This window comes from Thamnophis sirtalis, unplaced genomic scaffold (assembly GCF_051295495.1).
Source record: "Thamnophis sirtalis isolate CommonGarterSnake01/CBP01778 unplaced genomic scaffold, rThaSir2_p1.2 scaffold_13, whole genome shotgun sequence".
NCBI lineage: Eukaryota > Metazoa > Chordata > Lepidosauria > Squamata > Natricidae > Thamnophis > Thamnophis sirtalis.
The window spans coordinates 9,270,788-9,295,370 of NW_028261393.1; the positions used below are offsets into that span (position 1 = coordinate 9,270,788).

General features: G+C 41.7%; 1 protein-coding gene and 1 long non-coding RNA gene across 2 annotated transcripts in view; both read right to left on the bottom strand.

Annotated features, from left to right (window-relative positions):
- Positions 1-82: 82 nt before the first annotated feature.
- On the bottom strand, positions 83-4,240 carry LOC148043017 (uncharacterized). Its single transcript, XR_015698393.1, has 3 exons — positions 4,147-4,240; positions 285-317; positions 83-118 (listed from the first exon to the last, which is right to left on the bottom strand). It is a non-coding gene; the product is annotated as an uncharacterized LOC148043017 (long non-coding RNA).
- A 4,294-nt stretch (positions 4,241-8,534) lies between these two features.
- LOC148043018 (uncharacterized) overlaps positions 8,535-24,583 on the bottom strand; it is a 29,366-nt gene continuing 13,317 nt past the window's right edge. Inside the window, exons 12-21 of the mRNA XM_087728000.1 lie at positions 22,749-22,775; positions 21,492-21,533; positions 20,120-20,146; positions 17,882-17,920; positions 15,823-15,858; positions 14,542-14,574; positions 12,918-12,950; positions 11,944-11,973; positions 11,632-11,658; positions 8,535-8,794 (exon numbers count right to left, since the gene is read on the bottom strand). Coding sequence (XP_087584126.1) covers positions 11,632-11,658; positions 11,944-11,973; positions 12,918-12,950; positions 14,542-14,574; positions 15,823-15,858; positions 17,882-17,920; positions 20,120-20,146; positions 21,492-21,533; positions 22,749-22,775 — 294 coding nt within the window. The 3' untranslated portion in view covers positions 8,535-8,794. The remainder of the gene's footprint in view (positions 8,795-11,631; positions 11,659-11,943; positions 11,974-12,917; positions 12,951-14,541; positions 14,575-15,822; positions 15,859-17,881; positions 17,921-20,119; positions 20,147-21,491; positions 21,534-22,748; positions 22,776-24,583) is intronic.

Genomic DNA, 24,583 nt, shown 5'->3' on the forward strand with positions numbered 1-24,583 from the left:
AGCAGCCCAAAAGGGCAGCTCGATTGAATGCAAGAAAGATATTTCACAAGGAAGGGGAAGAGACGGTTGAAGAGCTACTCACCATTACCCGTGTAAAAGTATCCTCACCAAGTGCATTCTACAATGAAAACAAAAGTTATCAACTCTGTTCTAACATGATAACATATATGACATTGCCAACCATGCTGTCTCTATCATTACATATATCACACCCATAAATAAGTAAATTAATAAAACTGAGATTATGCAAGGAAAGACCATAAGATAAACAAAGAATGGCTCACCATAATTTTGTCCAGCATTCCATTGCCATATTCCTGCAAGGGGAATGAAAACTATCAGTCTTATCCTCACATGATAACATATGTAACTTCTCAAACTGTTCCATCACCATGTGAATGGCTGCATTCTCCAAATAGAAAACACATATTTTTACTGCAAGAGCAGAGGTGCAAAACTGGTTGTGGGTGGGGGCAGGAAGCTCTGCCCGGTTCCACCACAAAACCGCGTTCGACTAAAGCGCACTCAACGAAACCGCATAGCTGACATCATCAACAAGGCGACAACAGCACGGAGACAGAAGCACGCTGTAAACGCTAAACCTAAAATTAACCCCTAAACCTAAACCTAACCCCCTAAACCTAACCCTAACCCTAACCCTAACCCTAACCCTAACCCTAACCCTAACCCTAACCCTAACCCTAACCCTAACCCTAAACCTAACCCCCTAAATCTAATCCTAATCCTAAACCTAACCCTAACCCTAACCCTAACCCTTAACCTAACCCTAAACCTAACCCTTAACCTAACCCTAAACCTAACCCTAACCCTAACTCTAAACCTAACCCTAACCCTTAACCTAATCCTAACCCTTAACCTAACCCTAAACCTAACCCTTAACCTAACCCTAAACCTAACCCTAACCCTAACCCTAACCCTAAACCTAACCCTTAACCTAACCCTTAACCTAACCCTAACCCTAACCCTAAACCTAACCCTAACCCTTAACCTAACCCTAACCCTTAACCTAACCCTAAACCTAACCCTAAACCTAACCCTAAACCTAACCCTAAACCTAACCCTAAACCTAACCCTAAACCTAACCCTAAACCTAACCCTAAACCTAACCCTTACCTTAAGTTGAATCGGCTTGCTTTCAAAGCGCTATTTAAAGCACCCTTCTTTCTCCGCGCTCGCTGTTGTCGCCCTGCTGATGACGTCAGCGACGCGGTTTAATCGGGCGCGCTTTAGTCGAGCGCGGTTTTGTCGTGCCACGGTTCTGCCCACCTGCCCTGGTGTAATGCATGAGTACTGCGAACATTTGCGAACTGGTAGGGAAGGTAAGTGGAATCCCACCACTGTGCAAGAGGAAGTGATGGAGTTAAAAAAAACCAAATATGATTTCTTACTGTTCTAAGATCTTTTTATCTATCCTTTTTCCTTTTAGTATTCTTCCACATTTATACAACCACATTATGCTAAGGCCCCCCCAAAAACCAAATCTGAATTAATTATGTACTGTGACTTTCTTGTTTCTTTTTCATATTTTTTTCTTTCTTATTCTTTTTTCCTTTTCCTTATTGTTCTTCCCATTTCTTAAGACTTTATCGTGGTTGAAAAAATATAATAAAAATATTGCAAATTGCCAACAGTAATTTGGAACTGAAATGTCATTCAGGAAAAAAAAAGTATTCTGCCTTTTGTCATGGTTAGGATTAAAATCATTTACCCCCCATATATTTTGTATCTCAAACAACCTGGCAGGATGCTCCTTAGGGAAACACAATCTGTTATATATTTGCTGTGATTTTTTCTGAAGAATGATGAATTAGAGTTTAGTGGAGCTGAGGCACCATTTCATTTATGGCAAAGTCATTATCTGTGTAGGTGGGGAGTTGACACACCAGCATTCACCAGAAGCTGGTAGCAACTACTCTCAAAAGCCCACCTCATTCTCACAGGAGTTTTGGAGGCTGTGGTGGTTGAGAAAGAATGTGGTGTATTCCTACACAAACTCTAGACCCTCCAGTAGTTGTGCAAGAGGGATGTCCTCTTAGGAAGCCTCCAGAGCCTCCAAAAATCATGCAAGAACAGGGCGTGCTTTCTTTTTACTTTACTTTTTTACTTTTGCCTTTATTTGTATGCCGCCCTTTTCCCTAAGGGCTCACAATTCAAAAGGGAGGGGGAAAAAACAAACAATAGACAATACAGCATGTTAAAAAAAGAAAACACAACAATTGCACAATTCGAGTGGGGCTACAATCTTAACCCCAGGCCAGCCGGGACAGCCAGATCTTTACAGCAGCGCGGAAGGACTGGAGGGTGGTGAGGGTCCGAATCTCCACGGGGAGTTCGTTCCAAAGGGATGGAGCAGCCACCAAGAAGGCTCTCCTCCGGGTAGTTGCCAGTTTGCACTGGCTAGAAGATGGAATTCGGAGGAGGCCTAATCGATGCGATCGAATCGGTCTGGTGGAGGTAATTGGCAGTAGGCGGTCTCTCAAGTACCCAGGCCCACTACCATGAAGGGCTTTATAGGTGTTAAGTAGCACCTTGAAGCGCACCCGGAGATCCCTTTCAAGGATGAGCACTCTCAAAAAAACACTTCAAGAATGAAGGCTTTGTGTGAATCCAAGTAGCTTTGGGTGGGCCACAAGGCCTATCAAAGGAAAGATAACAGTGCCTGAAATTCAACAATGTGTGGTAGATCTTGGGACTTGGGTTAAACGTGCCATTTCACAAAGCTCACAAACGTGGAGAATGGTAGTGAGAAGATCTTTTTGAGTGGCAGCAGTGGCTTCAAGGTGAAATACAAAATACAGCCTTATTCAGTGTGCAGATGATGCAAAAACTACAGCAAAGGCTAAAAGGAGGTGTGTCTCTTTGTGGCTCTTGAGTTCTTCCCATCCTTGCTGTTATTCTAAGTGACTGTATTCACCTCCAGTGCCACGTTTTACACTCTCAGGCCACAAGCTTCATTGCCCAAACCCAATGCCTCCATTGTCATTTCATTTACAAGGAAAGGTTAAGCTTCAATTCCATCATGCACCTTGCCCACAGTCCAGGGGTGGGTTTCTCGCCCCGTTCCAACCAGTTCGGTTGGAATGGGGCCGGCGGTGTCCTCATGCACGTGCGCGGTGCACGCATGCATACTCGCGTCTGCGCGACGCTCCAGCTGCTCCTGGACGATCGCGCAGGCGCTGTATGCATCCTGCGCATGCGTGGAAGCGCAGAACTCGTCAAAACCGGGTAAGGACTGCGGGCGGGCGCGCCCTTCGCCGTTCCCGGAAGTTACTTACTTCCGGGTTTGGCGACCAACCGGTTCGCAGGGACCGCCGCGAACCGGTTGAAACCCACCCCTGCCACAGTCTAACATCACGGAAGAAATACCCAGGTGGTCCTCTTTTGCTAAGGATAACCAGAGCTGAGCTGATTAGTAAAATGTCATTGCTTTATTTCTAAAACGTGCATACATAGATGAAATTTCTACCTCCATCTATGTCGATCAGAGTCCTCTGCAGAATAAAAACCATAAGAAGAGATCTGGCCTCCTCAAATATTGCAGCCCTTCTTCCAAGCATTGCCTCAAAGTTTTTGTTCATGTAACCAAGTAAATATATAAATATTTTTGGGTATTTCAAAATTGACACCATACGAATTAAGCATAATATAATAAGCTCCTTTAGATGTGTGCAGGTAATATAAGCACATATCACATGTGGCTTAGGTGCCAACGAACCTATGAAATTTCTTCCAAACCCTTATTTTTATGCATCTTAAATTCTTCCCATTGTAACTAATATTTTTCCAACCAAAGAAATGTTCAGCCTTTTATATTGGTCCAACTCAGTAGGTCCAATAAAAGGTTCAACAAGAAGTTATCTCTGACTCTCACGCTAAGGTAAACATTGAGAAAGCAGAGATGCAGAGAAGAGGATGCCAACCTGAATTCAGAACCACCGATACAGTTGAATTTCTGATGATTAAAAGTCTAAGTACTCAAAACCCTCTGGCTGATTTTTTTTCCAATCCGTTCAAGAAGAAATGTGTTAATTAAAGCATGAGGACAAGCTCAGCAAAAGGCTTCCTCGTTTCATCTGCAGGCACCTCAACTGAAAGGCTTTTGCAACCCACAAAATTTAGCCTTACCATCTGCGTAGAAAGCGCAAAAGTCGAAGCAAAGATTAAAAGGAGATACATCATCTTGCTGCTCTTCAGCTCTTCTGGTCCTTCTTGTTCTTCTCAGCTCCACTGCCACATTTCAATATCTTAATCCTCTGGCCTCATTGCCCAAACCTAATGCCTCTATTGTTACTTGATTTACAAGGAAATGTTAAGCTTCCATTGCATCATGCCCAATTATGCCCTCGTCCATGATCTAATTGAAGTTAAAAGGCAGAGGTTGTGTCTGCCCACTTTGAAGTTCTAATATCATACAGGTAAAATATAAAGTAAAAGTTAGAAAAAAAGTTGCACATAGGTGTGGCGAAAATTATGACATAAATGGAAATAACAGATGTCAGGTCTTGTTGGACTTAAAAATATTACCTTAGAACTGACAAGGTATAGTCATAACAGGTAGTCTTCAACTTATAACAGTTCATTTAATGACCATTCAAAGTTACAGTTTTGGACTCATTTGTGGTCATAAGTCATAAGGGCCATCTGTATATTCAGCATGCTTTCATTTGTGGCATGTCTTTTTGACACAAGGAACCCAAAACTGTTGTGGCCCAGCAGGAGCCGTTGGAGCTGCCACCAGACTCCGACAGTGAGGGGCCCTATGAGTCAGCTCTGGAAGATGTGGAGGACCCTGGACAGGGTTCTGACTCCGAGCAGGGCACAGAGAGGCTGGTTGGAGGCACCAGGAGGCACCTGAGGCCTGGAGCAGCGGTGAGAGCCAAAGGGAGTGTGATCCTGACGTCATGCATTGGAGCAGTGGGGAGGAGACAAGGAAGTTGGTCCTGAATGCCCGGCAATGGAAGGCTAATAGGCGTAAAGAACAGTTACGCGGTTACAGGAGATAATTGAACTCAGCTGGTGGTAATTAGGCTCCTCTCAAGACTATAAAAGGAATGGTTTTCTACAAGCTCATCGCAGGAATCAACGTATTTACTAGAGCTGGAGACGCTATTGTGGCTATCTTGGCAGGCTGGATTGCTGCCAAGGTCTAGTCTGTATATTAATAAATTCTTGAAGTATCTTTGTCTCGGCGTCCTTTGGTGTATGAAGAGGGGGGGCAGTTATTTATTTATTTATTTTCACCATTTAACGACTGCATAATTCCTTTGCTGGGTGGAGTCGGGGCAACTGAATGGAGCTGAGTGTTGACTGGCCAGATGCCCTTCCTGTCGCCAATGTGGAATTTTGCAGCAGATATATTCTCAGTGTGAGAACCCAGAGAAAGCCTCTATTGAGGATCGAACTCACAGCCTTCTGATTGTGAGGTGAGAGCTCCACCTTTAAGGCCTGAAGCGGTTATATCATTAGTAAAGTGACATCAACCCCGTCTCATTCCCCTATATTCCGTACTGTAATATAATTCAGATAAGAGCATTATGATACTCCAGGCCAGCCTTTGCAGATGAAGTCTACTGTAATGTTACATCAAAGATCTTGGGAAACGTAATGCTTCGTAAAATTGCTAAATTATTCTGTGATTTTGTTCTGAACCCCCCCCCCCCACACACACACACACACAAACACACCAAAGCATGCTGAGACAAAGATACTTCCAAGGATTTATTAACACACAGACTAGCCCTTGGCAGCAATCCAACCTGCCAAGCTAGCCACGAGTGTTCTCCAGCTCTAGGAAATACGTTGACTCCTGCAATAAGCGTGTGCACAATCATTCCTTTTATAGTCTTGAGAGGAGTCTAATTACCACCAGCTGAGGGCAATTATCTCCTGTAACTGCATAACTGTTTCTTATGCCTATTAGCTCTCCGTTACCGGGCATCCAGGACCACCTCCCTTGTCTCCTCCCCACTGCTCCAATGCATTACGTCAGGATCACACTCCCTTGTCTCCTCCCCACTGGTCCAAGGCTCAGGCGCCTCCTGGTGGCCAACCAGCCTCTCTGCGCCCTGCTCGGAGTCGGAACCCTGTCCAGGGTCCTCCGCATCCTCCAGAGCCGACTCATAGGGCCCCTCGCTGTTGGAGTCTGGTGGCAGTTCCAACGATTCCTGCTGAGCCACAACATATTCCCTTCCGTACAATGTTTTTGTTTGGGTGTCTCTTAGAATAAAAAAAAGGTGTACGTATATTTCAAAGGCATAAACACTCACTTTCCCCAGTTATTCAAAGGTGAGCTTCTTTGTTTTTATTAAAATCCTTGCAAATTGTGACTTGATTAAATTAACAGTTAGTGGGTCAAAATCTGTTTTAAGCAGTGAAAACAAATGCAGTTTTATGCTTAATAATGAAAAAATGAATACTGTGTGTCTCTGTGTAGCCTTATTTTTGTCCTGCACCTGTTCCTCCTCCTGCATCATTTAATTAATTATATCTTTCAAGAGGTCCAGGCCAATGTGAAGATTGACAGTTTAGACTGGCACCCAGAAGATCAACATCTATGACAATTCACCACAATCAATTCGCTGTGGCCAACTTGCCATGGCCAATTTGCTACAGGACAACTTGCTACAGTCAACTCGCTGTAGGAGAAGAGTTACACTAATATCAAAGCAATAGTGGAATAGAAGAGAAGAAGCGAAAGGAGGGACAGAATGAAATGTGAATGGTAAAAATTAAAATATTTTTAAAAATTATTTAAAGTAATTACGTAGAATTGTTAAATTGTCCTGCAGTGAAATGTCCCAAGGCGAGTTGGCCATGGTCAGTTGGCATTGGCAAGTTGTCCCATTATGAAGGTGCGTGTTTGCAGGAGTATGGTTTTGCTAGCAACCCTTTAATTAATCATGGCAAGGTTTGAAATGTAATGCTGATGCTTATCGATTCGTATAATGACTGAACCAAGTTTCCAATATTCTAATTTAACATTTAAAAAACCCCGAGAAGCCACAGCTTGCAATTTGGTGCCAATGTGCTTGGTGATAAATTAATACACAGATACTAAAAATAATCATTCATAAGGACCACAATCCATGGCTGTGTATGTGTATGCTTTCGTTCCATCAGTACATCCTGGTCTTTGTGCATTTTACGTATGTGCTGAATGCTTATCATTCATTGCAGTGATGGGATTCAAATAATTTAACAACTGGTTCTCTGCCCTAAGGACCAGCTGGGTAGGCAGAACTCGGTGGTCACATGACTGGATGAGCATGGCCAACTCAACATCACGCTTCACCTTAGCTGTGACAATGTAATAAGGGTTAACCGGAGAGGCAGTTTCTGTAAGCAGGGCAATAAAGATTAGGCTAGAAACAACACCAGAATGTTTCCTTCCTGCCTTCCTTACAGGATTAGCCCTGTAAAGTGGGGAAAAACAAAAGGAGATTTCTTCCAACAACTGATTCTCCAAACTGCTTAGAAAGTTAACAACTGGTTCTCCCGAATAGGTGCGAACTGGCTGAATCCCACCACTAATTCATTGCCATATAGAATAAGATTTAGATAAACATATAGACTTTTTTTTATTGATCGCAAAGATATTTCCTCTGTTCCTCTGAGCCAAGGTGGCGCAGTGGTTAAATGCAGCACTGCAGGCTACTGCTAGATCAGCAGGTCAGCGGTTCAAATCTCACCGGCTCAGGGTTGACTCAGCCTTCCATCCTTCCGAGGTGGGTAAAATGAGGACCCAGATTGTTGGGGGCAATATGCTGACTCTCTGTAAACTGCTTAGAGAGGCCTGAAAGGCCTATGAAGCGGTATATAAGTCTACTGCTATTGCTATTATTCCTATTAATGCCCAGGAGAAATAGCAATAGCAATAGCAGTTAGACTTATATACCGCTTCATAGGGCTTTCAGCCCTCTCTAAGCGGTTTACAGAGTCAGCATATTGCCCCCAACAACAATCCGGGTCCTCATTTTCCCCACCTCGGAAGGATGGAAGGCTGAGTCAACCCTGAGCCGGTGAGATTTGAACAGCCGAACTGCAGAACTGCAGTCAGCTGAAGTAGCCTGCAGTGCTGCATTTAACCACTGCGCCACCTCGGCTCTAGAAAGAAATTAGCCTAAATGTTCCTGCAAAATACATGTCTCCATCAGAGGGAAAAGATTTCTAAACTCTTCTTTTGCTGAGTTTTCCAGTCTAGAATATGGCCCTTTTGACAATTCCGCCCCTCCCCAAGAAATTCATTTTGTCTCCCTTGATGTCCAATTCTCAGTCAGTCTTTTTAACTTTTTATAGAGTTGGTATCTATACCTCTGAAAAATGCCAAGATTGAGAAACTATACAGGACTCTGCAGCTTTGCAGGTAAGAAGAGTGGAATCCATCCCAAAAACAGCACAGGAGTGGAAGATTTTTCGTCTAATTTTAATTATATTCCGTGGCAGCATTTAGGGCCACAATCTGCAATGACATCAGCATCAAAACTGTTCTTCATACATGCAAATCAAACAAGTGATGTTTATGCAATTGGGATTTATTTGTTTCATTTTCACAAAGTTTTTCCCCACACCAAGGAGCGCAAACTATTCTGCTACAGGAAACAAAATCAAACCATAGACTCTATCTACTGCCACCATCACCGTCAAGCGCTGAGCAGAATGGATCATTGGATGCCCTTGAGAAGAGCAGCCGTGTTCATTTTGCAAACGTGTAGAAAGCTGCTGGACCTTTCCAGCATATTCAGAGATTTCCGTCCTTTCCATCATTTCGGGCTCACTTTTGGGTTCAAGATCAAAATGAAGTGAGAGAAAGAATTAGCAATAGCAATAGCAGTTAGACTTATATACCGCTTCATAGGGCTTTCAGCCCTCTCTAAGCGGTTTACAGAGTCAGCATATCGCCCCCCCCCACAGTCTGGCTCCTCATTTCACCCACCTCGGAAGGATGGAAGGCTGAGTCAACCTTGAGCCGGTGACATTAGAACCGCTGAACTGCAGATAACAGACAGCTGAAGTGGCCTGCAGTGCTGCATTTAACCACTGCGCCACCTTTTGAAAAGATAATTGCTGAATGATTATAGGAATAGAGCTCTGTTGGGCTCACCAAGATTGATTTTAAAAAAAACTGGCAGATCTTTTGAACAAACAGTTATGACTCAGCCAACACAATGCATTCATCTGTTAATTAATAAGCCCTTATAATTCTTCCTTCAAGGAATTTGCATAATTAAGGAACTCATCTTCCCCCTTTCTTCCTTATTTCATCTCAATGAATCCCACAATTCTCAAACCCTTCCATTTGTATATGATGAACATGAACATTTAAATAAAATTCTAGTTTCAGAAGCTGCTACTGGAATGTCTCTTTGGGCTCCCTAGCTAGGTTCCCCATGCTGGCTGAGGAATTCTGGGAGTTGAGGTCCACACATCTTAAGTTGCCAAGTTTGAAAACACTGCAGTAGGTCAGGTGTCAGGGCTGTAAATTATGTGGGGTCAGAGTTGGCTTGATGTCAGGCTTCTGACCATGCCCTAATTAAATCAGGAGCCTTGAGTCAAGCTTCAAAAGAAATCCAGTTATTTATTAGGAGCAGAGGTGGGTTCCTACCATTTGCACCAGTTCGGTAGAACCGGTTCGTCAAATCTACCGAACCGGTTAGAAGAGGTTCCACCAGTGGACCCGGAAAGCAGGCCACACCTACAGAAGAGGTTCCAAAAATTTTTGAAACCCACCTCTCTCTCTCCCTCTCTCTCTCTCTCTCTCTCTCTCTCACACACACACACACACACACACACACACACACACACACACACACACACACACACAGAGAAAGAAAAAGAGAAAGAAAGGAAGAAAGAAAAAGTGAGAGATGAAAGAACAAAAGGAAAAAGGGACAGACACAAAAGGAAAGAGAGAGAGAGAGAGAGAGAGAGAGGGAGAGAGAAAAAACACATGGCCGGCAAGCCACTCCCACCACGTCACATAGTCGGCAAGCCACTTCCACAAAGGAGGCCACACCCACAGAGTAGGTTCGAAAATCTTTGGAAACCCATCACTGATTTTGAGCTTCATGTCAGCACATTCCAAGTGAAGCCAACTCAGATCCCACAAAATTTACAGCCCAGGCTTGACCCTGTTTCCCTCCTCTCCCCAGGGTGTGTAATCAGTCACATTAGCCAACAAAGCAATTTTGAGGGTTGTAGAGATCACTCCCCTCTGGCCACTGTGGGTAAGCCAAGGAGATGGTCTTGACAGTGATGTGTATGGAATGTGCTTTTGTTTTTGGCTGCCGTGCTGCTTCCTCATAGCAGCAAGTTTGTTTTCCCATTCGCCTTGCCTATGGCAACTCAAGAACAGGCCAGGAATGCTTTGTGAGTTGACATTAGGTTTGGTTCCCCAAGAAAAATTTCCTGGGGTCAACAGGCAATAGAAAAGATGGGAAATTATACTGTGTGATGATAGCATGACATCCATGACATCACATTCCCCATTATTTTTCTCCCCATGGACAATCATACACCCACTTTGCAGAACATGCATGTCCCAAAGTCTCATGTTACCCCTTAGAATGATACTTTCCAACAGAGAAGAAAAGTGGGAAGGGAAGAGAATTTATTATTGGGAATCTTAGAATCAGCCCATGGAACAAAATAGAGTAAGGAATGCTTCCTTGGCAAAATTCAAAAAAAGGTCACCTGTGTAAAAAACATAAAATGAAAAGGGGTTGTCTTAGAGCAAGACAGTCAGTAACCCATGGCTCTGGAGCCACATGTGGCACTTCCATCCCTCTGCTGTGGCTCCCTGTCGCAAGTCAGTGTCACAATTTTGAGAGGAACTTGGGGGGGGGGGAAGCATAGCATGCCAGGAGAAGACTCTATGACAAGGGGCGGATTTTCTGGCCAGCTCCACAATTGATTATAGAGTTTCGGTTATGATGGGTAGAAGATAAAGGATGCTGTGCTAGGAGGAGACTCTATGGTGGGGAAACCAAACTTCCAGTCAGCTCCGGAATTGAACAGGGGACTTCTGGTTAGGAACTTTGTGGCTCCTGGTGGGTTTTTTCTGTGGGAAACAGATCCAAATGGCCCAAGTGTTTAAGGTTGTGGATCCTTGACTTAGAGATCACTATTCTCTGAACACAGCAGCTGCTTTTTGGTTGGCTAAAGGGTTTAGCAAGCTATGAGAACCGAGCAGTGAGCAAAGATGTTCTTTCTATATTTTGCCTGGGAGATCCTTATCGGGGAAAAGCTGATTTCTGGTTTGGGCAAACTAGACTTTCTGTCTTACTCCACCTCCACCTCCACCTCCACTATCCTCCAATTAAATGATCATCACGATTGTATGTACAGATTTTGCTCTACATCAATGCCTCCTATCCATAACTTCTCATGCAGCTATGCAATCTCCATGGGAATCTTAATCCCAAATCGGGTAAGGGGTGTGTGTTTATTTTTTAATATGTCGATTATTGGAAAGCAAGATGAAAATGTTCAGGTCTTCTGGGCACCCCAGAAGTGCTTTTGGAGAAGAAAGATGAAAGGAAAAATGGACATATAATATTCGTGGAAGAAGAACATTGAAGAAGGGAATTGCAGAAAGCAAAAAAAGGTACTTACCTAAGATTGTCCACCTTTAAACAGGTTCTAAATGGGAAATAAAAGGTAATGATCCTCATCTTATATGATACTAACCAGCTGAATACCACCTCTGTTCAAGAGCTTAAAACATGTTTTTACAAGAATACCCCCTACCCGATTTCCCCATGTTTCATGGCTCTCTACAAATTCATATCTTTTTACATTTCAATCTCCAAATTCCTATTAGAAATGCCCCTGGAATATCAGGAGTTGCTTCAGGGAATTGAGTCTCAAAAAGATGTCCATGATTACATAAAGGAAATGAGAGACATTATTTCCAAATTGACTTACTGCAAGCAGATTGGCTAATTGTTGGTCACCCTGCAAGAAGGAGAAAATAAGGTCATCCTGGATTATGAATGCTTTTGAAACTACATTGTCACAGTTCATGTTTTGACACCGGTGTGAACCTGGGCCTCTGTTGTGTAAGTAAGTGAAGGAAAAGCCTATCAGCTACATTTACACAACATCCTATTCTTGAACAGTTTTCATCCCAGTTGTTGTCCTTTTTATTGCTTTTTGAATGACTATGTGGTGTGAATTTGAATTATTTGGCTTGCTTGTTATATAATATATTACGAAAATGGGCAGATTCCTCTGTCCATTGAGATCTCCCTTACATGATTTCCTGTACATCTCTATAAAGCAACCCAGACTCTGAAATCCCAAGGAAGAATGTCATGACCTCTTCTAATTTCCAACAAATGTTTAGCTCAAATTCAGATTTTTGCTGATCAGAAAAAAAAACACCAAAAGGAGCTAGGCTACCCTGAGTCCTAATGCATATCTTCATATAGATCTGCAAGCTGGGTCAATGACACTTCCCTGTGGGAAATGAGGAAGAAATTATGGGTTTGCAGATACATAGAACATTCATAGGGCAACAAATAATAATAGCAATAACACTCTGATTTATATACCACTTTATAGTGCTTTACACCCTCTCTAAGTGGTTCTTACATATTCATGCCCAACAATTTGGCTCCTCATTTTACCCACCTTAGGAGCATAAGTCAACCTGCAGGATGTCAAAATGGCCACATCCATGCCCAGTCAGCTCCTTAATGCCAGTGTCAAACACCACCCTAAGGAGGCCATCAATGAAATCACTTTTGACCTGTGTGCTCTAAACAATTTCCCGTGCAGATTCTGACACTCTAAAGATGTTTTCGGTGTAAAAAGAAGAAGGATAAAAGTATTGCTCATTCAGGTGGAGGAACAAGGTAAAAGGAAGAAATGGTAGAAGGGAAACAAAAATTACTTACCTGCGTTCCTCCTCCACCTCCACCTTGCATGCCCTAAAAGGGAACCAAAAGGGAACCATTCTAATCTGACATGATATCATCCATGACTTCTCCAAACATGCCATCACTACTATCTTTAGTGTCTTGTTTTTGAATTGCTTCATTCTTCAGAATTTTTTTTAATAAATGTGCTGCTTTGCACAACCTGGAGGGGAAGATTCCCTAAAACACAAATGTGTTCTGAGACAGTTTTCCTTCTCGTTTACAATATTCTTCCACCTTCACACAATCAACATATCTGTAGAGAATTCTTCTTGCATTCAATGATTGCTTGTTTCCGCCGTACAGATTAATACCTACAGGAAGCCTCAAACTGAGAAAACAGGAGCTCTAGCACACTTTACTCTTGGATTTCCATCTCTCTTGGGAAGCTTTGGGTGCCGATTACTCCTGGGATATTTCATGCTATGCTACTACTGGTAGCTCAGCTTCACTTGACCCTCTCTCTTCTGCCGATTCTACCTCTATTCGATCTCCTTAAAGGTAAAGATTCCCCACACACATATGTGCTAGTCCAGTGGTTCCCAATATGGGGCTCCCACCCCACAGGGGGGGGCAATTTGATATTTAATGTGGGGCAATTTGGAGCTTGTTAAAATCAAGTTAATGGCCTTTCAGGCTTCCTCTGCATGAGTAGAGTTTACTTTTTGAGTAAAGCAAGAATGTCATGGGGGGGGCATCAGGGTTTTAGAGATGCTTAGGTGGGGCATGGCGCAAAAAACATTGGGAACCACTGCGCTAGTCCTTCCCAATTCTACGGGGCGGTGTTTATCTCTATTTCAAAGCCGAAGAGCCAGCGCTGTCTGAAGATGTCTCTGTGGTCATGTGGCTGGTATGACTAAATGCCGAAGGTGCACGGAGCACTGATACCTTCCCACGAAAGGTGGTTCCTATTTTTCTACTTGCATTTTTACATGCTTTCAAACTGCTAGGATGGCAGAAGCTGGTTCAAGTAACAGGAACTCACTCCGTTACGTGGCGCTAGAGATTTAAACCTTTCTGATCGACAAGCTCAGCATCTTAGCCAATGAGCCACAGTGTCTGTTCTGCAATGGCAGACTAGTTTACGTATGCATGTATGTATGTATGTGTGTGTGTGTGTGTGTATATATATATGTATGTATGTATGTATGTATGTATGTATGTATGTATATATATGTATATATGTATATATGTATATATGTATATATGTATATATGTATATATGTATATATGTATATATGTATATATGTATATATGTATATATGTATATATGTATATATGTATATATGTATATATGTATATATGTATATATGTATATATGTATATATGTATATATGTATATATGTATATATGTATATATGTATATATGTATATATGTATATATGTATATATGTATATATGTATATATGTATATATGTATATATGTATATATGTATATATGTATATATGTATATATGTATATATAATTATATATATATAATTTTATTAAACATTTTAGATGTATTAACATATCTCCTTTCCGGATTCCACAAAATTTCCACTTGGAATAAACCTTGCAAAGACAAAAAAGCTGAGAAAATCCATCTTAATAAAAGCTACTTACAGGCATTTGACTTCTACCACCGCCATTCATGCCCTAAAAGGAAAAACAAAGTCAACCTATCTGCTCTATTAGGATGACACCATGGCTTTTACAATCATCACAACCATCTTCTGTATCTTGTATTTCAATTCCTTCAGTGCCCAGATTAAAACAAAAAGAAAGCTGTTATGAAACCCCTCCTTCACGCAAAGAGTGTCCCTTGGGAGGATTCAGAAAACCTCTTTGGAGCACGTAACACAAAACGAAGTGGGGACATTTTCCTCTGAACCCAGCAGCTGGATTTAGTTGGTTAAAGAATTAAGCAAGCGATTAGGGCAAAGCCTTCCATTCCCTACTATACTTGGGGCATCCTCGTCTTAGAAAGCTGCTTTCTGATTCGGTTTTACTAGACTTTGTCTCTTACACTACCTCTACCTCCTCCACCTCCCTCTACTCCACCTTCTTCTTCTTCCTAGCATATTCCTACAGATGCAGGGTCCACTTTTCAGATCATTGAACGCCATTTTGCACAGTCAGCTGCATCTCCAGGGAGCAGGCCCATATCTTTGTTGATGGTGTCTTGCCATCTCTGTTTTGGGCAACTGCAGTGTCACTGGCCATTGACTTCTAGTTGGTAGGCAGTCCTGGGGAATTTGGAAGGCGCTGCTCTCTGGACAGGTCCATATCATTTGGAGCAGGCCTTCTCTCATCTTCTCTAGAATTGGTGCCGCACCAAAAATGCTGTCAGATGGTGTCATTTGTGATGTGGCCAAGAAGGGAGTTGTCCAACATCCAACAAAGCATTTGCATTTTCATTGCATGGAGAGAGCTTTCGGGCCCTGTTGTTACTGCCTACCATTCAGTGCCATTCAGTGCAACAGGGCGGATGGTTGTCTTATAAATCTTAGATTGAAGATGGGTTGGCATTCATCTGAGCATTGAGCAGGCAGGCAGGGCAAGCGAGTGGCGACCAGGCAACCAGACTGGGGTGGGGTCATCCAGAAGTAGTTATTGATTCAGGGAACCAGATCAAATTTCCCCTGCTGTTTCACCCAAACCGATGCGAATCAGCTGAATATCACTTCTGTTCAAGAGCTTAAAGCATGTTTTTACAAAAATCCACTCGAGCTGGTTTCCTTATGTTTCATGGCTCTCTACAAATTCATATTTTCTACATTTCAATCTCCAAATTCCTATTAGAATTCTACCTGGAATATCAAGAGTTGCTTCAGCGAATTGAGACTCAAAAATGTCTATTATTACATAAAGGATATGAGAGGCATTAAATCGATATTGACTTACTGCAAGCAGATCAGCCAGTGACATTTGTTGGCCGCCCTGCAAGAAGGAGAAAATAAGGTTATCCTGGATTTATGATTGCTTTTGAAACTACATTGTCACAGTTCATGTTTTGACACGGGTGTAAACCTCTGTTGTGTAAGTAAGTGAAGGAAAAGCCTATCAGCTACATTTACACAACATCCTATTCTTCAACAGTTTTCATCCTAGCTGTTGTTCTTTTTATTGCTTTTTGAATGACTTTGTTGTGTGAATTTGAATTATTTGGCCTGCTTGTTATTTAATATATTATGAAAATGGGCAGATTACTTTGTCCATTGAGATCTCCCTTACATGATCTCCTGGGCAGCTCTGTGCAACAGCCCAGCTCTGAAAATCCAGGGAAGAATGTCATGACTGCTTCTAATTTCTAATAAATATTTAGCACAATTCAGATTTTTGCTGTCAGGACAAAAACCCAAAAGGAGTTAGGCTACCCTGATGCCCATCTTCATATAGACCTGCATGCTAAGGCGATAAGGAAATTCTCCTGTGGGAAATGAGGAAGAAATTATGAGTATGCAGATGTATAGATAATGTACATTCATAGGACAAACAGCATGATGTGTGAAACTATGGTGCAGGGCTTTGATATAACAAGTAGCTAGAAAATCTGACTGCGTTTTCTCCTCCCACCCTGTGATCCTCTACTGAAATGAGGCAAGATTAACTCTTAGCTTCTCTCTCATGCTTTTTATGCGTCCAGAGCTTAAATCCTGTTTTTACAAAAATCCCCTGTACCTGGTTTCCTCAGTGTCGTGTTTCAACAAATTCATAGTTTCTACATTCCTTATAATATCCAAATTCCTATTAGAATTGTTCCTGGAATATCAGGAGTTGCTTCATGGAATTGAGTCTCAAAAAAAGTCTATGGTTACATATATCTCAGTGGTAGGTTTCCATTATTTTCATTAATGGTTCGCTTTTGCATGCATGCACGATGCTTCTGCGCATGCACAGAAGTGTCCAGGTGGGTGGGCGGAGCCTCTCACCACAGCCACTATTGGTTCATCCGATCCAGGCCAAACCAGAAGCAACCTGCCTCTGATTTAGCAATAGGATTTCCCTCTCCATGCAAAAAGTCTCCCTTGAGAGGATTCAGAACATGTCTTTGGAGCCCATAAGAAAATAAGATAACACCCTGAGTTCTGTAACTATGCCATCACTATCAACTTCTGCATCTCATATTTGACTTCCTTTGGTGTCTAGATACTTTTTAAAAAAATGTTTAATTTCATCCAATGAAATGTGAAAGGAGACAAAAAATTGCACGTAGGCATCATGTACATTAGATCAAACGTGAGTGTGAAGGAGAGAAACAAACACTAGACAAAAAAAAATTATTCCGAGGTTCCTCCTCCATGCAAAAGAGATCTTGTCAGAGGATTAAGCACGTGGTGTGAGATTGTGTAAAAGACCCCTTCCAAGAATATGGAAAAGAGGAATTGTGGTACACAAACAAAAGCTACCAGTACTTCCTCCTCTTCCGCCTTAAATGGAAAACAGTTGCCAGATGAAGGGAGGAGCTAAAGAACAGGGGTCGACTTGGGAGTAAGGCCAACAGGTAGACGATGAATGCCCCCCCCCAAGGAAATAAAAGAGAAGCGGAAGGGGAGTGGAGTTTGCAGGAGACCATTAGTTCGCTTAATTGGTTCGTGACTCTCCGAGGCTCCTTGCCAAGTTTTGCAGATATCGGCCTGGCAGCTCTCCAAGCTAGATAAGGTCTGTGACTGTAAATCCTCCCTTGAAAGACTTTGCTGGATGTGAATGGGCAGAATGCACAGTAAATTAATAAAGGGTTTTTTTTTGTCAGGGCAAGGAATTTGCTTCATGCTCTTGAGAAGCCTCGGTCAGAACAAGTATATACTGTAAGTCTAAATGCTAGTGCTACAGTGCTATAATTTTAATATTTCATGTTTTATCTTGGTTTTTTTTAAAAAAAACTTAGTTTCAAGCTGTCTAAAGTCACCTCTTGGTGACATGGGTGGCATATATGTTTAATACATAAATTATATTGACTTACCCCTTGGTTATTACCACTTCTTGTGCGACCTCCTGAATTCTGCAAGAAGGAGGGGAAAAATCATCCTGAATAATAAATGTCTTTGTAATTCTTTTGTCATATTTTCAGCACGTGTGTTGTGGTCTGCCAATGGCCAGCAGAGCTGGCAATAGATTTGGACAGTGAGAAGGTTGGGGAACATGGGCCAGTCCTGGAGTCTGGGGAAGGCCACAGGTGGACGATGAACGGCCCCTCCCAGAGGAAATAAAAGAGGAGCGAAGGGGGAGTGGAGTTTGCAGGAGACAATTAGTTCACTTATTTGGTTTGTGACTCTCCAAGACTCCTTGCCAGGTGTTTTGCAGATGTCGGCCTGTCAGCTCTCCAAGCCAGCTAAGGTCTGTGACTTTAAATCCTCCCTTGAAAGACTTTGCTGGATGTGAATGAGCAGAATTCACAGTAAATGAATAAAAAAGAGTTTTTGTTGGGACAAGGAGTTTGCTGCATGCTCTTGGGAAGCTTCAGCCAGAACAACATGAGGAGGAGGCCGTATCTGGTTCACTGAACTTTATACAAATAAAATAGGAGGAGAACTTTGAGGGCTGCAAAGGCTATATTTTATTTATTCAATTTATACATCATCCAAACCCAATAATGAAACTAACAACTTTAAATAGAGCCGAGAAGAGAATAAAAGATAGGAAAAAAAAAACATAACTGAAGTAGGTAAAGCCATATCAACTACATCATAAAAGCAATACACTAGATCTGTTATCCTGGGAAGCCACTACTTAGAAAAATCTACCATTGCCAGCTCTCCCCAACCTACTCTAAAGAGGAAACAAAAGGAATCAGTTCTACACAACATGAGGAGGAGGCCATATCTGGTTCACTGAACTTTATACAAATAAAATAGGAGGAGAACTTTGAGGTCTGCAAAGGCTATATTTTATTTATTCAATTTATACATCATCCAAACCCAATAATGAAACTAACAACTTTAAATAGAGCCGAAAAGAGAATAAAAGATAGGAAAAAAACATAACTGAAGTAGGTAAAGCCATATCAACTACATCATAAAAGCAATACACTAGATCTGTTATCCTGGGAAGCCACTACTTAGAAAAATCTACCATTGCCAGCTCCCCCCAACCTACTCTAAAGAGGAAACAAAGGGAATCAGTTCTACTCTAATAATCATAACAATTGCTAATAATAATCATACGATCCCTGCCATCTTCTATATTGCATACCAATTTCACATCTATCTTTCATTCACCAGATTGAGATCTGCTTTTCTTTTGATAACATGGAATGTCTCATTTGAAGATCAATCATGATCATTGAAAAACAATGACACTTGTGGGAAGTTATAATTGCATAAATATAGGCATTAGTTCCTTGCTGATACATCATAGCTGTTAACCATTCAGTTGTGTTCAATCCTTGGCCACTCTATGGATCATCCAATTCACCAGAAATTAGCAGGCATCACCATGTACATTGCATCCCTTACTATCTTTCCCACATGGAGATCATTGACTGAGATCTAAATCCCCCACCCTTTGCTGCTCAGCCCCCAGGGGAAATCTTTAACCGCATGTGGCTGCTGAGTCTATTTTTAAATATTGAAATTACTTCCTTGGAGTAACCCAACTCACTCATGGTGAGTCTAAATGGCTTAGATAAAAGGTAAAACCCCAATATAAAAATTGATAATCCCCCAATCCTCCTGTGACAAACAGATGAGTGTGTGTGTGTGTGTGTGTGTGTGTGTGTGTGTGTGTGTGTGTGTGTGTGTTGTGCAGTGGTGGGATTCAAATAATTTAACAACCAGTTCTCTGTCCTAATGACCAGCTGGGTAGGTGTGTCTCGGTGGTCATGTGATTGTGGGCGTGGCCAACTCAATGTCACTCAGGTGGATGGGAGCTTCTCCTTAGCTGTTACAATGTCATAAGGGTTAATCGGAGAGGCAGTTTCTGTAAGCAGGGCAACAAATCAGAATGTTTCCTTCCTGCCTGCCTTCCTTACAGGATTAGCCCTGTAAAGTCGAGAAAAACAAAAGGAGATTTCTTCCAACAACCGGTTCTCCGAACTGCTTAGAAAGTTACCAACCGGTTCTCCCGAATAGGTGCGAACTGGCTGAATCCCACCACTGATGCTGTGTATATGTATACCATATGTATATGTATATAAAATAAAAATAAAATAATAAGGAATATGAAAGAAAGAAATGGCAGAAAACAAACAAAAGCTATTTACCCTCATTCCACGACCACCATTCCTGCCCTAAAAGAGAAACAAAAGGAAATTGTTCTAATCTGATATGAAATCACTCATGATTTTTCCAACCATGCCATTTTTGGTATCTTATATACAATTTCTTTAGATAAAAATCATATGCTCTTTCACACAACATGGATCTTTACAACCATGCATTTGTATTAAGAGTTCCGAGAGATCCTTTTTTTCAATATTCTTCCACATTCATAAAAAGACAGAAAGATTCTTGCCCTGAATTCATGCCTTAATGCACAAGTTTATTGCTGAGAACAAAGAACATTTAATAGACATAGCTCTGGGGTTAAATCTCTTCCAAGAACAATGTCATCCCATTTCACATGTGAATTTGCGTTCCCTAAGTTCCCTAACCAACTTAAAGGCACGCCGAGTACTGTAAATGCATTTACACATCAATCTTAAACATGGATATTTTTCATCTTGATTGGGTTTCTTGTAATTGTTCTAGGGAGGTTCGGTGAATGTGAACTATTTGATCTGGTTACAACTTAATATGTTACAGACATTCCAGAAAGATGGTTAGACTAAGAGCCAGAATAAGTGCTTTGCATTGTTCTGTAACATGAAGGAGGGTGACCAAGGTAGACTTTTACTTTATTAAATATTTCAAATCATTTGGAAAAAAAAATTCTCATTTTGGGTTCTAAAATATTTCCAGGTGAAATAAGCCCTGGAAAAGGAAGTGAGGGAAACCACTGCATCTGAATTCCATTGCATGCAAAATTACATCTTTTGGGTCAATGTAGATAATTCAAAAACATCAAGGACTGAAACAACACTAGATAAAAAAGGAACCTTTAAGAGGATTCAGAAAGGCCCTCTTCCTACATATCCCAATATGTGTTTGGTTGGCTACAAGCTTTAGCAACCAATCAGTCAATAATGACTTCCTTCGCACATTATAACTACAACATTCTCCTCATCAAAAACTTCTGTGAGGTTCAATTTCATCAAGACCCCTCGCAATCTCATCTTAACCTCCACTTCCTTCTGCTCCAAGTTAGAAAATTTTTAAAAAATAGACATAGTTTCATATGCAGATTTATCTGTCCATTGAGATCTCCTTTACATGATTTCTTAGCTTCCAAGTCAAGCTTTCTCAGTTTCCAGGTCTTCAAATAAGTTTTTCGAACCATCTTATCTTCCTAGCTTCTTCAACATCATGTCCATGTTTCTCTGCAAACATTACTAACTTTATCCAAATTCCTCCTGGAATACAGGGAGATGCTTTGAAGGAGTGAGCCTCGAGATGATGGCTGTTGTTATATTCACACACAAAAATATCTGATAAGACTTCAGGGAAATGAGAGACATTAAATGCATATTGACTTACCCCCTGGTTATTTGATCGTCTTCTGTTATTCATTTCAATTAGCTGCAAGAAGAATTAACAGGTCAGTCTGGATTATGAATGCTTGTGAAACCATCTTGTAAACGTTCATGTTTTGGCACATCTGTGAACCAGGGCCTCTACAGCAGTGTTTCTCAATCTTAGCAACTTGAAGATGTCTGGACTCCCAGAATTCCCCAGCTAGTGAATGCTGGCTGGGGAATTCTGGGAGTTGAAGTCCAGACATCTTCAAGTTGCTAAGGTTGAGAAACACTGCTCTACAGTTTATTAAAATAAAATGGAAGCTTACTATGGTTCAGAAAGCAGAAATTAGAAATTCTAATTAGGTCACTGCATGGAGGACTACTTGTGTTATTAAAGAAAAACTAGGAGTTTTGAAATCCATAGGAGATATACAGATAGAAATAGAAAATTGGAAGAGACAATGGAAGTCTTCTAGTCTGTCGGCTCAAGCAGGAGTCCCACATCGTTCCAGGCCAATGATTGTCTAAACACTTTTTGAAAACCTTCAGTGATCAGGCATCCACAACTTCTGGAAACCATAACGGTTCTCACTGTCATGTCACCCCTAGCCCTTCTTTTCACAAGACTAGACATATCCAGTTCCAGCAACCATTCTTTATGTGTTTTATCCTTGAGTACCCTAATCATCTTTGCTGCTCTTCTCTCCACTCTTTCTAGAGCCTCCACATCTTTTTTACATCGTGGCGACCAAAACTGGATGCAGTGTTCCAAGTGGGGCCTTACCAAAGCATTATAAAACCCTTTACGTGATCTTGATTCTATCCCTCTGTTTATGCAAACTAGAACTGTGTTGGCTTTTTTGGCAGCTGCAGCACACAGCTGGCTCATATTTAAGTGATTGTCCACTCGGACTCCAGTCGCCACTATTGAGTGAGGAACCACATATACTTTACCTATGCATTTCGTTTTTCTTGCTTTAACGTAGAACTTTACTTTTTTTTACCATTGAATTTAATTTTCTGAGATAGCACCTAATGTTCAAGTCTGTCAAGATCCTTCTGTATCTTAAGCCTATCTTCTGGAGTGTTGGCTATTCCTGCTAGCTTGGTGTTATCTACAAATTTGATGAGTTCCCCATCTATCCCCTCGTCCAAATCATTGATGAAAATGTTGAAGAATATTGGGCATAAATTGAGCCCTTGGATACCCCAGTGCATACCTCCCTCCATGTAGATGAAAGAAAGGGATAGCCAATGTTGCACAAAAGCTACTTACTGTTTGTTCAGCATTTTTGATTGTCTTCTAAAATGGAAAAAAATGTCTCCTTTAAGCGGTTTACAGAGTCAGCCTCTTGCCCCCAACAATCTGGGTCTTCATTTTGCCCACCTCGAAAGGATCGAAGACTGAGTCAACCTTGAGCCTGGTGAGATTTGAACTGCTAAATTGCAGGCAGCCGGCAGTCAGCAGAAGTAGCCTGCAGTACTGCACTCTAACCACTGCACCACCAAGGCTCTTAAACACACACTGCTCTCATCACGCCATCATTCCCATCTTTCATATTATGTATCCACATCATATATTTATATTTATCTTGGGTTGTCTGGGCCTGGATGTTGTTGCAGCAGAGGTGGGTTCCTACCAGTTCGCACCTATTCGGTAGAACCGGTTCGTCAAATCTACCAAACCATTTAGAAGAGGACCCGGAAAGCAGGCCACACCTACAGAAGAGGTTCCAAACTTTTTTTGAAACCCACCACTGGTCCTTGGATATGATTATTCTACACTATCATGCTCATATTTATAAAACTCAGTGCCTCTGTGAAAGGTAAGGATGACTACTGTGTTTGTGGTGCAATCAGAACATTGCGTGTGTTGAAGTTGTTTTAACGCAAACCAAAGATGCCTTTTAAAAAACAAGTTTACATCATATTCTTATGCATGCCAGTGCTGTGTGTGAGGTAATTTAAGGTGGTTCTAACAAGTGTCGTCGGCATCTTCATATCCGGTCACATGAGCAGCAAGCCACTCCCATCCAGTCACATGGGTGGCAAGCCACTCCCACAAAGGAGGCCACACCCACAGAGTAGGTTCAAACAATTTTTGAAACCCACCACTGTGTGGCAGGCATGTTTAGCTGCTTTCATTTGCTTATTAGAGAAAACTTCCCTCTCATTCACTAAATGCTTTACTAGCTGGAGCAAAAAGCTGAAGTACAAGCTGGCTCTCAAATGGTGAAATTAAAACTTTTTAAAGTTAAAACTTAAAAAGTGATTTAAAAGTAGAGAGAGTATTTTAAAAAGAGCAAAAATAGGTAGTAAAAAAGAGAGCAAAGCTCAAAGCTGCTGCTCACTTTCACCATCTTCAGCTGTAGGAAGCTTTTATATTGAATAATTATATTTACATTTTCATTCCTCAGAGAGAAAATATGCCTTTCTTTTCCCAACATAGAGTGATTGGGCACAAAGAGACACGTGTTAATTAAGACTCTTCTACAAGGGTTTCTATTGTGGCTCGTCAGGAGCCGTTGGAGCTGTTGCCAGACTCCGACAGTGAGGAGGCTTACGAGTCGGCCTTGGAGGAGGTGGAGGACCCTGGACAGGGTGTCGACTCCGAGCAGGGCGAGGAGGGACTGGTTGGCCACCAGGTGGCGGCAGAGCATTGGATCAGAGGGAGTGTTCAGGAAAACATTTGGGAGTTGTTTCAGGATGCACGCAGACGCAGGGCTACTTGGCATAAAAAACAACGGAGTAACTACAGGAGGTGATTACGAGCAGCTGATGCTGATTAAGTTCCTCTCCTGAGTTTAAAAGAGACTGTTTGTACCACGCCCTGGTTGCAGGAGTCAATGTTCTCATTCACGTTCACAAATTAAGAAAAACCAACTTGGAGAGGTAGGTTTGCCGGAAGAAGCCTGTTTGCAGTGCTGTGTTTGTTTATAGGACTTTTTGCCAGAGTGATTATCTATTTGTTTATTTTGGGCTTGCAGCCAACAAGAGCTTGGACTGATTAAAACATTCTTTTGCACGTCTGTTTTGGCTTTCGTTCCTGGACGGAGAAGGGGGCGGTCAGAACAGGTTTCATATTGATTTTACGCACAAAGGTTTGGAGCG